This window comes from Diaphorina citri, unplaced genomic scaffold, assembly GCF_000475195.1.
Source record: "Diaphorina citri unplaced genomic scaffold, Diaci psyllid genome assembly version 1.1 scaffold2172, whole genome shotgun sequence".
Classification (NCBI taxonomy): Eukaryota; Metazoa; Arthropoda; class Insecta; order Hemiptera; family Psyllidae; genus Diaphorina; species Diaphorina citri.
In genome coordinates, this window is record NW_007379597.1 from 14,826 (window position 1) to 28,503 (window position 13,678).

General features: G+C 40.1%; 1 protein-coding gene across 1 annotated transcript in view; it reads left to right on the plus strand.

Moving 5' to 3' along the window:
• The first annotated feature begins 4,179 nt into the window (after positions 1-4,179).
• LOC103518384 overlaps positions 4,180-13,678 on the plus strand; it is an 11,921-nt gene continuing 2,422 nt past the window's right edge. Inside the window, exons 1-3 of the mRNA XM_026830201.1 lie at positions 4,180-4,228; positions 4,475-4,651; positions 5,085-5,160. Of these exons, the coding sequence (XP_026686002.1) occupies positions 4,180-4,228; positions 4,475-4,651; positions 5,085-5,160 (302 nt within the window). The remainder of the gene's footprint in view (positions 4,229-4,474; positions 4,652-5,084; positions 5,161-13,678) is intronic.

A 13,678-nucleotide genomic window follows, 5' to 3' on the forward strand; every position in this document is an offset into this window, starting at 1 on the left:
TCCTGTCTTCCTTCTCTCTTCGATTTCGGGACGATAAGACTTTTTTTTTTTTTTTTTTTTTTTTTTAAAGATGAGTGTTTCCCCCCCGTTTTTTTTTCGTAGCGATGAAACAACTGCTACATTGGACGCTTGTGGTCTGTGTCGTAGCATGCCCATCCCGTAGTATGCCTCTCATCAGATGGGCGAGAAGAGACACAATACTTCCCATTTAGGTGCTGGGTCAACACGAGAACACCAGAAAGTAACCCGTTGAAATATTTGCAATCGAAAAACGAGTACAAAAGAATAGAATAGAATAGAATATACCTTGTTTATCCTGCTGGAATAGGACTGAAAAGTCCCTTTTCCCCCGCAGTCTAACCAAGGTCTCATATATTTATTTTGACATATTATGGGGAACAGAAATGACCAATTGATAATGACCAATTGATATGTCAACAAGCTATTGTACCATTTCTAAGTGTACTTTTACAATTAACTTGAAGTTTCAAGTAGCCAGCCTAGTTAGCTTGGAGCGTAACGCGTCTGCTTAGTGCTTTATAAGCGCTAGCTCCCAGGTTGTATTCCCGCCTGCTCGAAATTTGTCCTAAATAGATAGGGTTCGTTCTCGGAACGGCTAGCTAGCTCCTATCCTGTCCTAATTCTTTCTTCGATTTCAGGACGCAAGACCTTCGCTGCTATAGTTCCCTCTAACAAATTCCATGTTTACCTCTCATCAATTGTACCAATTCATTTCTTTAAGAGATTCTGTGTAGATTGAAACATGTGGTTACCCATATTCAATGTTATGGCCATACTTTGTGCAGTTGATTTGATTTGTTATTAAAAGTTTTATGATAAAAACATGAAGACATGATTGACATAATGTGTATAATTGTATATCTAGTCAAAGTAAATGTACTAATTTATTCATCTGTTTAAAACTCTTTCGAAGATTGTCCTTGGAAGTTTCTTTGATTCTGCGTGGGTTAAATCATGTGGTTACCAACAACATTATGGCCATACTCTGTGTCAGTTGGTTTGATTTGTTATTAAATGTTGTATGATAAAGTGTTTTTGTACTTGCGGTTTTGTTCAGCATAACTTGACGTCTGACGAACCTTGTTTCCTCAAATCAGCACATTGGGTAGTCTTTCAGCTTTCTCAGTGGTAACTTGTAGCTATAACATGAGATTGTAGGCTGTGTCCAACTGTCCACACATAGTCAACACCGTCGATCGACGAGGTGAATCTATGTTGTCGAGGTTGCGTACGGTTTGTCTACATTCATCGACGGCGTCGACAATGTGTCGACACAACTGTAAACCCCAGCCTAAAAATACCGCACGCACAACACTATCAATATTATTGACAATATTTTTTTAAATTTATATACCATATGAAGAGGTTTGGGAACTGTAATTGCTAAGGTCTTATCGTTCCGAAATCGAAGAGATATGGAAGACAGGATAGGAGAAAGCCAGCCTTTCCGAGAACGAACATTATCCGTTCAGGACGCTTCTTCCTCCTTACAAGTGATCTTCCAAATTATATTCTATACAACAAATCATACACACTACTTACAACAAAACAGTAAAACAGTACAATGGTACACCAAACCAGTGATACACCAGATACACCAAACATGAAAACATGTTGTTATTACTACTTATTGATATACGAGTATGTTCACTGTTCACTTTCAATACAACGACATATCAAACATGAAAACATGTTGTTATTACTACTTATTGATATACGAGTATGTTCACTGTTCACTTTCAATACAACGACATATCAAAACATATTGTCATACCTGTGTATGTAGGTAATTTATAACAAATGACAGGTGACCTACTACCATTATGATAAATGGTACCTTACTAATAAACTCATGTACCTACAATTTTACTATGATCGAGTAGATTACATATAGGTAATCTATGAAGAATTGAAGATATGTAGGTACACATTGAACTTTGGAAGTGAGGTCCAAGTTCCAACTTTTCCAATCAAATGGAACTTAACAGGCTGTTAGCTTAACAGGCCTTCTAGGGACCTGTTAAGTTCCATTTACAAATCAAATGGAACTTAACAGGCTGTTAGCTTAACAGGCCTTCTAGGGACTGATTGGTAAAAATCAACCATAGTCTCACTCTACCCTTTTCCTGTAGTCGGTCCTGCTTATTCCTACATACATGGATTTGCCCTGTTGTCATTCTGTTGAATTCTGTCGTACAAGTACGGATGAATGGTAATTACCACAGATATTTGCAAGTGTGTGTTATTTACTGACTGACCTGTGTGATTTGTGTTAATTACACAGCCTATTTGAGTCTTCTTGGCTACTTCCTTGAGTGAAGTGCCTCACAGAGGGGACACTTGGGTCAGGAATATTTTGTGTTAATTACACAGCCTATTTGAGTCTTCTTGGCTACTTCCTTGAGTGAAGTGCCTCACAGAGGGGACACTTGGGTCAGGAATAGTTCAGGCTTTCAGGCGTCCACATGTGTCAGATATACCTATAGTCATCTTATTTTTAAAGGAAAATGTATCCACACATAGGTAGTCGACCGCTCATCGATCGATGTCGACTGAACCGTCCACACTGCCTCGACAACATAGATTCACCTTGTCGATCGACGATGTTTGAACACACCTTCATACAGCAAACTTGTGCGGACATAAATTACTTACTTTCATAATATAGCACATCTCACATGTAGAGAACAGATGGATACGCACTGTGAGTAACCTATTGGCCCATTTTCCAATTTGATCCCTCATTTTTCTGTTCCAGATCCGAGACAACGCTTAATCATGAAGCACCCTGCAAGATCCTTGTCACATCCAACTAAAACCTAAACCAAAATGAACCCAGTTCGAAATCTGCAAATGATGAGGTCATCAATTGATGTCGACTGAACCGTTCAACATAGATTCACCTTGTCGATCGATGATGTTAGAACACACCTTAATACAGCAAACTTGTGCGGACATAAATTACTTACTTTCATAATATAGCACATCTCACATGTAGAAAACAGATGGATACGCACTGTGAGTAACCTATTGGCCCATTTTCTAATTTGATCCCTCATTTTTCTGTTCCAGATCCGAGACAGCGCCTAATCATGAAGCACCCTGCAAGATCCTTGTCACATCCAACTAAAACCTAAACCAAAATGAACCCAGTTCGAAATCTGCAAATGATGAGCACATAACAAGAGTATGAGGAAAAAGAAAAGGAAAGCACAAGAGAAAATCGATCATAATGTTAAATCAATTCATCTTAGTATTCCTTATGCTTATATTCTATCAGCAGATATCCTGTAGTAGTTGGCGGGAATCGAACCTGTGCTACCCTCCAAGCTAACCAGGCTGGTTAGTTACCTACTTAAAGTACATCTACCCAAGAGACAAAGTAATTAGTTTTTGCACTTCTTAGTCATTCTAGACTAAGGATCGCTCAGTCATTATTCTGTATTTAGCTAGAAATAGAAGACATACCTAGTAGCTAAAAGAAATTAGTTATTCGCACAAAGACGAGTGTCTAATGCCATGACATTTGGTCGTTATAACAACCTGACAATCCAAGATTTAAATCAGAGACCTTAATTAACTACATGAGTACCTACGTGGAAGACCAAGCCAGACATTTTTGTACAGAGTAAATGAAACGATGGCATCAGATGTGTTTGACAGACTGGAAAGGTCTCCCAACCATGAGAAAGACGGCTGGGGATTGAATGCACAGCCAAATGTAAATGAACACCTTGGAAGACCAAGCCAGACATTTTTGTACAGAGTAAATGAAACGATTGCGTCAGATGTGTTTGACAGACTGGAAAGGTCTCCCAACCATGAGAAAGACGGCTTGGGATTGAATGCACAGCCAAATGTAAATGAACACCCCGATTTAAATAGTGTACAGAACACCCCGTTTGTAAATAGAACCCCTAGTACAATAGTCAAAGACTTCACCTATGAACACGTTGCTCAAAATAATGCCAAAACAAATGTTCCCAGACTCAAACTGTCCGCCACAATTAAAAAGAAGGCGGGAATCTCGACATCCAGTCCAAACATGGACAAATCAAGAAACACAGACCAATTCAAAACCTATAAGCGTTCGCCCTGAAGAAACTGCTCCTTCCTTTCTTCATTGGGATACAAATCGTTAAGTCCATCCTGATAGCCATGTTTCTACCGAGCATACTCGGGTCTGTCGGAAAACTAGTCGGCAAAGGTAATGTACGGATCGATGACCATCTGGGCAATAGCAAACTGCTAGATTTTCTCGGCCTTTCTCAAGTGAGGAGACAGCTAGCTCGTCAACAAATGGAGGATAAACTCTATCTCTAAAGACCTTAGTAATCTTTAATAAGTTATTAACCAAATCTATCATTATTTCTCTCACGGAACGGTTGAATCGACCTTTTTACCAACTCCATCATGCCTTTTATTACCAATTCTATCATTGTTTCCTTCACAGCCAGGTTCGCATTCACCAAGAACTCCTTCCTGACCGGCTTCAGCTTGGGATTCCTAGCGTTCGCCCTGAAGAAACTGCTCCTTCCTTTCTTCATTGGGATACAAATCGTTAAGTCCATCCTGATAGCCATGTTTCTACCGAGCATACTCGGGTCTGTCGGAAAACTAGTCGGCAAAGGTAATGTAGAATAGAATAGGATAGACTAGAATAGAATATCCCTCCATTCAAGACCTCCCTGGTAAAACATCTTAAAGCCTTACAGTGAAAAAATAAATAAAAATAAAATAAATGAATAAAATAGTGTCTGGGTGGAAGAGCTCCTCCAAGAGAACCCTGCCACCTAAAAGAATTTCCATGTTTACCTCTCATCAATTGTACCAACTCATTTCTTTAAGAGGTTCTGTGTGTGTGTAGATTGAAACATGTGGTTACCCATATCCCATATTCAATGTTATGGCCATACTTTGTGCAGTTGATTTGATTTGTTATTAAATCATAAATGTTTTATGATAAAAACATGATTGACATAATGTGTATAATTGTATATCTAGTCAAAGTAAATGTACTAATTTATTAATCTGTTTAAAACTCTTTCGAAGATTGTCCTTAGAAGTTTCTTTGATTCTGCGTGGGTTAAATCATGTGGTTACCAACAACATTATGGCCATAGATACCTCTCATCAATTGTACCAACTCATTTCTTTAAGAGATTCTGTGTAGATTGAAACATGTGGTTACCCATATTCAATGTTATGGCCATACTTTGTGCAGTTGATTTGATTTGTTATTAAAAGTTTTATGATAAAAACATGAAGACATGATTGACATAATGTGTATAATTGTATATCTAGTCAAAGTAAATGTACTAATTTATTCATCTGTTTAAAACTCTTTCGAAGATTGTCCTTGGAAGTTTCTTTGATTCTGCGTGGGTTAAATCATGTGGTTACCAACAACATTATGGCCATACTCTGTGTCAGTTGGTTTGATTTGTTATTAAATGTTGTATGATAAAGTGTTTTTGTACTTGCGGTTTTGTTCAGCATAAATTGACGTCTGACGAACCTTGTTTCCTCAAATCAGCACATGGGGTAGTCTTTCAGCTTTCTCAGTGGTAACTTGTAGCTGTAAGATGAGATTGTAGATTGTAGGCTGTGTCCACACATAGTCAACACCGTCGATCGACGAGGTGAATCTATGTTGTCGAGGTTGTGTGCGGTTTCAGTCTACATTCATCGGCGTCGGCAATGTGTCGACACAGTCGACACCCCAGCCTAAAAATACCGCACGCACAACACTATCAATATTATTGACAATATTTTTTTTAAATTTATTTATCATATGAAGAGGTTTGGGAACTGTAATTGCTAAGGCCTTATCGTCCCGAAATCGAAGAGATACGGAAGACAGGATAGGAGAAAGCCAGCCTTTCCGAGAACGAACATTATCCGTTCAGGACGCTTCTTCCTCCAGGATATGTGGTAGAACTTCAACAAGATCTAAGAACGACTTACCACTGCATGCCATGACATTGTGGTATGCCACATGTATGGAGCGCGGAGCGGTAATGTGGCGCAAAGACTGTGTCATGAATTCATGACTGTCATGAACCGCATTCAAAAGCATGAATAATTGAGAGCAATCAGAAATAATCAGAATCAGACAAGAATTTATCTTGTCAGATTTGCGTTAGATAGGGGACCATTTCTTCACCGCATAGTCAGAAGAGTATTTTGTGAACACCCCCCCGCTGTGGTTATTTGATTGAATGTATTCAAATTGTTCTTCATCAATAGTTTCGTGAAACTCACTCTTGCATCATTGTGCTTTCTATCTCCGAAATGATCTATGGAAGAGCGAATATGTTTGCTATTGTCATTGGTTATACTAACTGTCATTCCATCTCGATTTCATACTATGTCATGCTAATTGACGAAAAAAATTAGTAATCTCTTGAGGAATCAGTATCTTTGTGAAGTTCCATATCACCATTGAAGGGAAAATGGTCACATAGTCGACCTTGCCGAACGACGAGGTGAATCTATGTTGTCGACGCAGTGTACGGTTTCAGTCAACGCGACGCGACGTCGATCATCGAGGTCGGCTATGTTTGGACACACCTTTACGTGGTGTCTTTCCAAAGCTTTGATATGACCAAAATTTTCATTTGGAGTTATTGTTTCCTAAGCAATGGTACATTGATATGGCCTGTACCTAATATCAGGTAGGTACGAGTATACTAGGATATGGCCTGTACCTACTATCTAGTCCTCCAGTTGTAAGAGGTATACTAGTACTTATCTACCTATACCATCTACTACTTATAGGTAGGTACCAGATAGATATAACTGAATCGTCAGTCGGTCGTGTGCTCGTTGACTTGTATGCCGTTTTTCAATTGGTCGTCTGCGTGCTAGGTATGTATCTATGTCTGCGTGCTCCTCTAGATATATATGTATTTCTCTCGGTATGTACGTTTCCATGTATTTAACTATGTTTCTAGGTATGTACTTCTCTATGTAACTACATATGTCTCTAGGATTGTAACTATGTCTCTAGGTATGCAACTATTAGCCAGGTTATCATTAGTCTTCTCCATCTTTGCCTAACGTGTGATCAGAGAGCGCATGATGCCACCAGAACAGTGCCGGACTATTTGTTTGTATGTTTGTAGAGAGATTGGATAGAGGGAGTTGTCACTGTCAAGGTGTTATTGTCCCTAAAAAATGGACCTTTATCTTATAAAGTCCTACAGCCGAGGCATGTTAAAGGCTTGGAAAAGCTCTTTGTAAGTAAAAGAAGGAATTTTCAAAAATAGCCCAGAAGCAACAATACCGTACCACATACATTTACACAATAAGGAAAATAAGATAACAAACGATCTGGTCATAGATATACATAGATAGATAGAAAACAAACATAGATAGAAAATTCCCGGGTATCAATGACACTACCATTGCCTCATACCTCAGGTATATCGGTGAAGGCAGCCAAGACAAGATTTCAAACCCATAAGCCGATACTCCAAGAGAGATCCTAGAAATGGTCGAAGAAATCACTTTCGTCTAACTCGGTGCTAAGAGTTGTTTTCTCTTTCATCTGGTCGCACCAGGTTTTTAATATCACTTCAGTCAGGGGGGTCTAAGAGTTGCTCCTGAATTTCATTCAATTTTTTCGGTTCGTTTTGGCCTTGTTGCCTAAGAGTTGCTCTTGAATTTCATTCAATTTTTTCGGTTCGTTTTGGCCTTGTTGGTAGATTCAGTCATTTCTTCACCGCATAGTCAGAAGAGTATTTTGTGAACACCCCCCGCTGTGGTTATTTGATAGAATGTATTCAAATTGTTCTTCGTTAATAAGTTAAATTTTTATCTTTTGTTAAATTGAAGGGTTTGTGTATTTACTGTCTAAAATAGATTCCTTGTGAAAAGATACATAGAAAAATTTCCTTGGTAATCTTAAATACTCTAATATCTTGTTTTCCAATAAACCATGTTGAAATATTTGGAGATATCACAAAGAGGAGAGAGAGGGAACAGAGAACCTTCCAACCTGAAAGCAGAAGAGAGAATGAGCTCTGACAAAAATCTAGGTATAAAGAAACCTCCCCTCGACCCCCTACTACCAAAAATCAAAGTAGGGGATCAAGGGAAATGTAGGGGGTTAAGGGGAGGTTTCTCCTACATTTTGATCATGGGCTAGAAATTTTGGACACTTTGCTCATAAGCTCATTTCTCCCTTCGACTACAAAGTGGAAGTTCTTCTGTGATTATTTAGTTAGTTCGCGTTATCCACGGTTTGTTCGCAGTATCCGCGGTTTGTTCGCGGTCCCCGCGATTTCTTCGCGATATCCGCGGTTTGTTCGCGGTATCCGCGTTTTTTTCGCAGTATCCGCGGTCTGTTCGCTCTGTGATTATTTAGTTAGTTCGCGTTATCCACGGTTTGTTCGCAGTATCCGCGATTTGTTCGCGGTCCCCGCGATTTCTTCGCGATATCCGCGGTTTGTTCGCGGTATCCGCGTTTTTTTCGCAGTATCCGCGGTCTGTTCGCGGTATCCGCGGTTTGTTCGCGGTATCCGCGGTCTGTTCGCTGTATCCGCGGTTTGTTCGCGGTATCCGCGGTTTGTTCGCGGTATCCGCGGTTAGTTCGCGGTATGCGCGGTTTGTTCGTGGTATCCGCGGTTTTTTCGCTGTATCCGCGGTTTGTTCGCGGTATCCGCGGTCTGTTCGCTGTATCCGCGGTTTGTTCGCGGTATCCGCGGTTTTGATGAACCTATTGAATCAAATAAATTAACATCACTATGAACACCTGTGGCTACCACAGACATATCAATTATAATCAAAGCCACACTATCTCTAATGACCTTGATCAAACTTTCTTCCACACCACATAGCTTTGTACAAGTGGTACCATTTCTTTCATTGTGCTCGGTGCTTGGTTTTGGTAGATCGAATCAGTGGATTGGTATTTTCTATTGGATTATGACTCAATTATTGGGTTATAGATGTGGGAAACATTTGTTTGTTTGTTTGTAGAGAGATTGGATAGAGGGAGTTGTAACTGTCAAGGTGTTATTGTCCCTAAAAAATGGACCTTTATCTTATAAAGTCCTACAGCCGAGGCATGTTAAAGGCTTGGAAGAGCTCTTTTTAAGTAAAAGAAGGAATTTTCAAAAATAGCCCAGAAGCAACAATACCGTACCACATACATTTACACAATAAGAAAAATAAGATAACAAACGATCTGGTCATAGATAGATAGAAAACAAACATAGATAGAAAATTCCCGGGTATCGATGACACTACCATTGCCTCATACCTCAGACATATCGGTGAAGGCAGCCAAGACAAGATTTCAAACCCATAAGCCGATACTCCAAGAGAGATCCTAGAAATGGTCGAAGAAATCACTTTCGTCTAACTCGGTGCTAAGAGTTGTTTTCTCTTTCATCTGGTCGCACCAGGTTTTTAATATCACTTCAGTCAGGGGGGTCTAAGAGTTGCTCCTGAATTTCATTCAATTTTTTCGGTTCGTTTTGTCCTTGTAGATTCAGTCATTTCTTCACCGCATAGTCAGAAGAGTATTTTGTGAACACCCCCCGCTGTGGTTATTTGATTGAATGTATTCAAATTGTTCTTCGTTAATAAGTTAAATTTTTATCTTTTGTTAAATTGAAGGGTTTTTGTATTTACTGTCTACAATAGATTCCTTGTGAAAAGATACATAGAAAAATTTCCTTGGTAATCTTAAATACTCTAATGGGAAATCTTGTTTTCCAATAAACCATGTTGAAATATTTGGAGATATCTTCTAATCATTGATTTTTTTCTTTATTTTTGTGTCCAGTTTTCCCGCTTTTTGGGTGTAATCTTGAGTTAAATTTTTATCTTTAGTTAAATTGAAGGGTTTTTGTATTTACTGTCCACAATAGATTCCTTGTGAAAAGTTACATAGAAAAATTTCCTTGGTAATCTTAAATACTCTAATGGGAAATCTTGTTTTCCAATAAACCATGTTGAAATATTTGGAGATATCACAGAGAGGAGAGAGAGGGAACAGAGAACCTTCCAACCTGAAAGCAGAAGAGAGAATGAGCTCTGACAAAAATCTAGGTATAAAGAAACCTCCCCTTGACCCCCTACTACCAAAAAATCAAAGTAGGGGATCAGGGGAAATGTAGGGGGTTGAGGGGAGGTTTCTCCTACATTTTGATCATGGGCTCGAAATTTCGAATTTCGGACACTTTGCTCATTTCTTGATTTCTCCCTTCGACTACAAAGTGGAAGGTCCTCTGTGATTATTTAGTTAGTTCGCGTTATCCACGGTTTGTTCGCGGTATCTACGGTTTGTTCGCGGTATCCGCGGTTTGTTCGCGGTATCCGCGGTTTGTTCGCGGTATTCGCGGTTTGTTCGCGGTATCCTTTGCTCATTTCTCCCTTCGACTACAAAGTGGAAGGTCCTCTGTGATTATTTAGTTAGTTCGCGTTATCCACGGTTTCTTCGCGGTATCCACGGTTTGTTCGCGGTATCCGCGGTTTGTTCGCGGTATCCGCGGTTTGTTCGCGGTATCCACGGTTTGTTCGCGGTATCCGCGGTTTGTCGCGCTACGAAATATAAAAGGCGCGAAACGGCGGTGAAACACTCGTCCTTTTCTTCTTTTAAAAAGAAAGAAACCTCAAAGGTTTTAGCCAAGCCACTCATGAACATTTTTTGAGGGGGAGGACAAGATAAGAGATAAGATAAAGTCAGTCGTTCCGAGATTGAGAGCCCTCTTGGGTGGAGATCCCGAGAGACCTGTACCCGTAAGCGCAGCGCTCCGAGCACAAACGAATCGAGGGGAAGGAACTGAGTGCAAAGACACAAGTATTGCCGGGAGCTCAGGGAAATTTGACACAATAGGCCCTCAATCCCTCATACCTCATCACCTCAAGGCCTGACACCTGATGGGCACACACACTATCAGGTAGAATTGAAAGGTACGGCTGAAAAGATCCCTCTGTCAGGTCTACCTGATAACGATAACTGATGAGCACATACACTATCAGGTAGACCGTCAGGTTTACCTGATAGTGAGTGGCGGGCCTTACAGTATTTTAGCAGGATAGAATCTTTAAACAGGCTACGTGTTATCGTATCAGTTAAATCCTGTCTGCTAAAAGAAGCTTTCGCACACACACTATCAGGTAGAATTGACAGGTACGGCGGAAAAGATCCCTCTGACAGGTCTACCTGATAACTGATGAGCACATACACTAACACACACTATCAGGTAGAATTGACAGGTACGGCGGAAAAGATCCCTCTGACAGGTCTACCTGATAACTGATGAGCACATACACTATCAGGTAGACCGTCAGGTTTACCTGATAGTGAGTGGCTGGCCTTACAGTATTTTAGCAGGATAGAATCTTTAAACAGGCTACGTGTTATCGTATCAGTTAAATCCTGTCTGCTAAAAGAAGCTTTCCCTCAGACCCCTGAAAGTTGTTAAAATTGTTTTATCTTCTATGAAGATAGTTTCTATAACTTTTTCTTAAATTTGAATGGCGTATAGCGTACCTGCCGTCAAATTATACTTTTTTATAAAAAGAAATCTGGAATATCTCAAAATGAGAATCATTTTTAAGTGTAGGTGATCTATTATTACCCCAATACCTACTTACATTATTTCTTGTAACGTTAGGTATCTACATATGTTAAAACTTATTTTTATAAAGTTACAGTGTTAAACGTTACAGTCACAAGAGGTCTTATCGTCCTGACATTGAAGAGAGAAGGAGGACAGGATAGGGGAAAGAAAGCCGTCTGTTTTGAGAACGAACCTTATCCGTTTAGGACACTTTAGGAAAAAGTTCGCCCCGGGCGTGAATAAACCTGCAACCTAGCGCTTACAAGGCAGTCTACCTTCTAAAATCTAAACCAAGTATTAGGCTGGTATTTCGTGGGAACCGTGCTAAAGCACCTAGATTTGAAGTGTACCCAGATATCTGAAGGAAAAAAATTGAATGGTGAGAATTTGAAGATGACCCATAATGATTTTTTTTTTTTTCCTAATAAAGTTACATAACGCATTTCAAACACAAGAGTTATACGTACATACTCGTATAACGAGTTTCAAATCCAGATTCCCAAGTTCCTATTTGATAATGGCTTACCTTATTTTATAATTGACTAGGGTTCTTTGTGGTCAATTATAGTCAATTATATAATAAGGTAAGCCATTATCTAATTTGGGTGTCTAATATGAATCTAATTAATAATAATTCCTCTTTGATGTCTCATCGCTGATAACTCAAGTTAAACTTGACTTCATTTTCTGTCCCTGACCGAGACTAGAATCCCTGACCAGGTCGGGATTCATTCGTGTTGTCGGGATGTTTGAATTATTTGGAGCTTTTCGTTATCGGCACAGAACTCTTTGGTCCCAGGGAACAAAATTTGTTTAGGAGAAAGTACTCGTTTAGGTTTCATAGAGGGTCGTGTAACTGCTGAGGTCTTATCATTCCGGAATTGAAGAGAGAAGGAGGACAGGATACGAGGAAGTCAGCCGTTCCAAGAACGAACCTTATCTGTTTAGGATTTGGGATAAAATCAGCTTCGGGCCTAAATCAAACCCGCGATCCAACGCTTACAATCCAGGCATTCCAGGCTTTATTATGCTTTCCGTGTCCGACGAGACGATATTGTATAGACTGCCAAGGATTTTCTAACAGGTTTGATAGAAGGAGCCAGTCTAGTTAGCTTAGTTGGTAGTGCGTCTGCCTTGTAAGCGCTAGGCTGCGGGTTCGATTCCCGCCCGGGGCGGATTTTATCCTGATGGGATAATGTTCGTTCTCGGAACGGCTGGCTTTCTCCTACCTGGCTTCCTTCTCTCTTCGATTTCGGGACGATAAGACCATAGCAGTTACAGTTCCCTCTGTCAAACCTCTTTAAAATGGTTCGATTCCCGCCCGGGGCGGATTTTATCCTGATGGGATAATGTTCGTTCTCGGAACGGCTGGCTTTCTCCTATCCCTCTCTTCCTTCTCTCTTCGATTTCGGGACGATAAGACCATAGCAGTTACAGTTCCCTCTGTTAAACCTCTTTAAAAAAATTCCTTCTCTCTTGATTTCGGGACGATAAGACCATAGCAGTTACAGTTCCCTCTAAAAAAAAAAAAAAAAACTTTTGAGATTCAGAGCATAGAACTTTCTGTGACACAAAAGAACTCCGAAGAGGTAGAAGCTGTGAAGCTTTGCAAATCATCAACCTTGCTCCAGAAGCGACGAAGCGTGAAAATGAAATGAGTTCAAGTCCTGGGGGCAAATCGCGTCACTCGTCGAAACGGCAAAATGACGCAACCACGGACTTTCACATTTTTTGAACATTTCTAGGAAATTTTACGTGGACCGTGAATTTGGTTTTAGAGCGTCTCTTTAGGGCTAGTGGGTCAGGGTTCATCAGTGTCAGGTACATGTGTAGGGTATGTAGTTTCTTCAAATTAAATTGATCCTAAGGGCAATTGAGTCTTTACCCTCTCAGAGATGGAGTCTTTATCATACGGAATATTAGGATCGTTTCATATAATACAAAATACATCGACATAGGCCGTTATAGGGCAGGGGTTTCCAACTTCCATGTGTATGCGGGCCAAATGCTACATTGGGAGGTACTTCGCGGGCCACATAATATGTACATAGGGGAGTATTGTAGGAACCCCCCCCCCC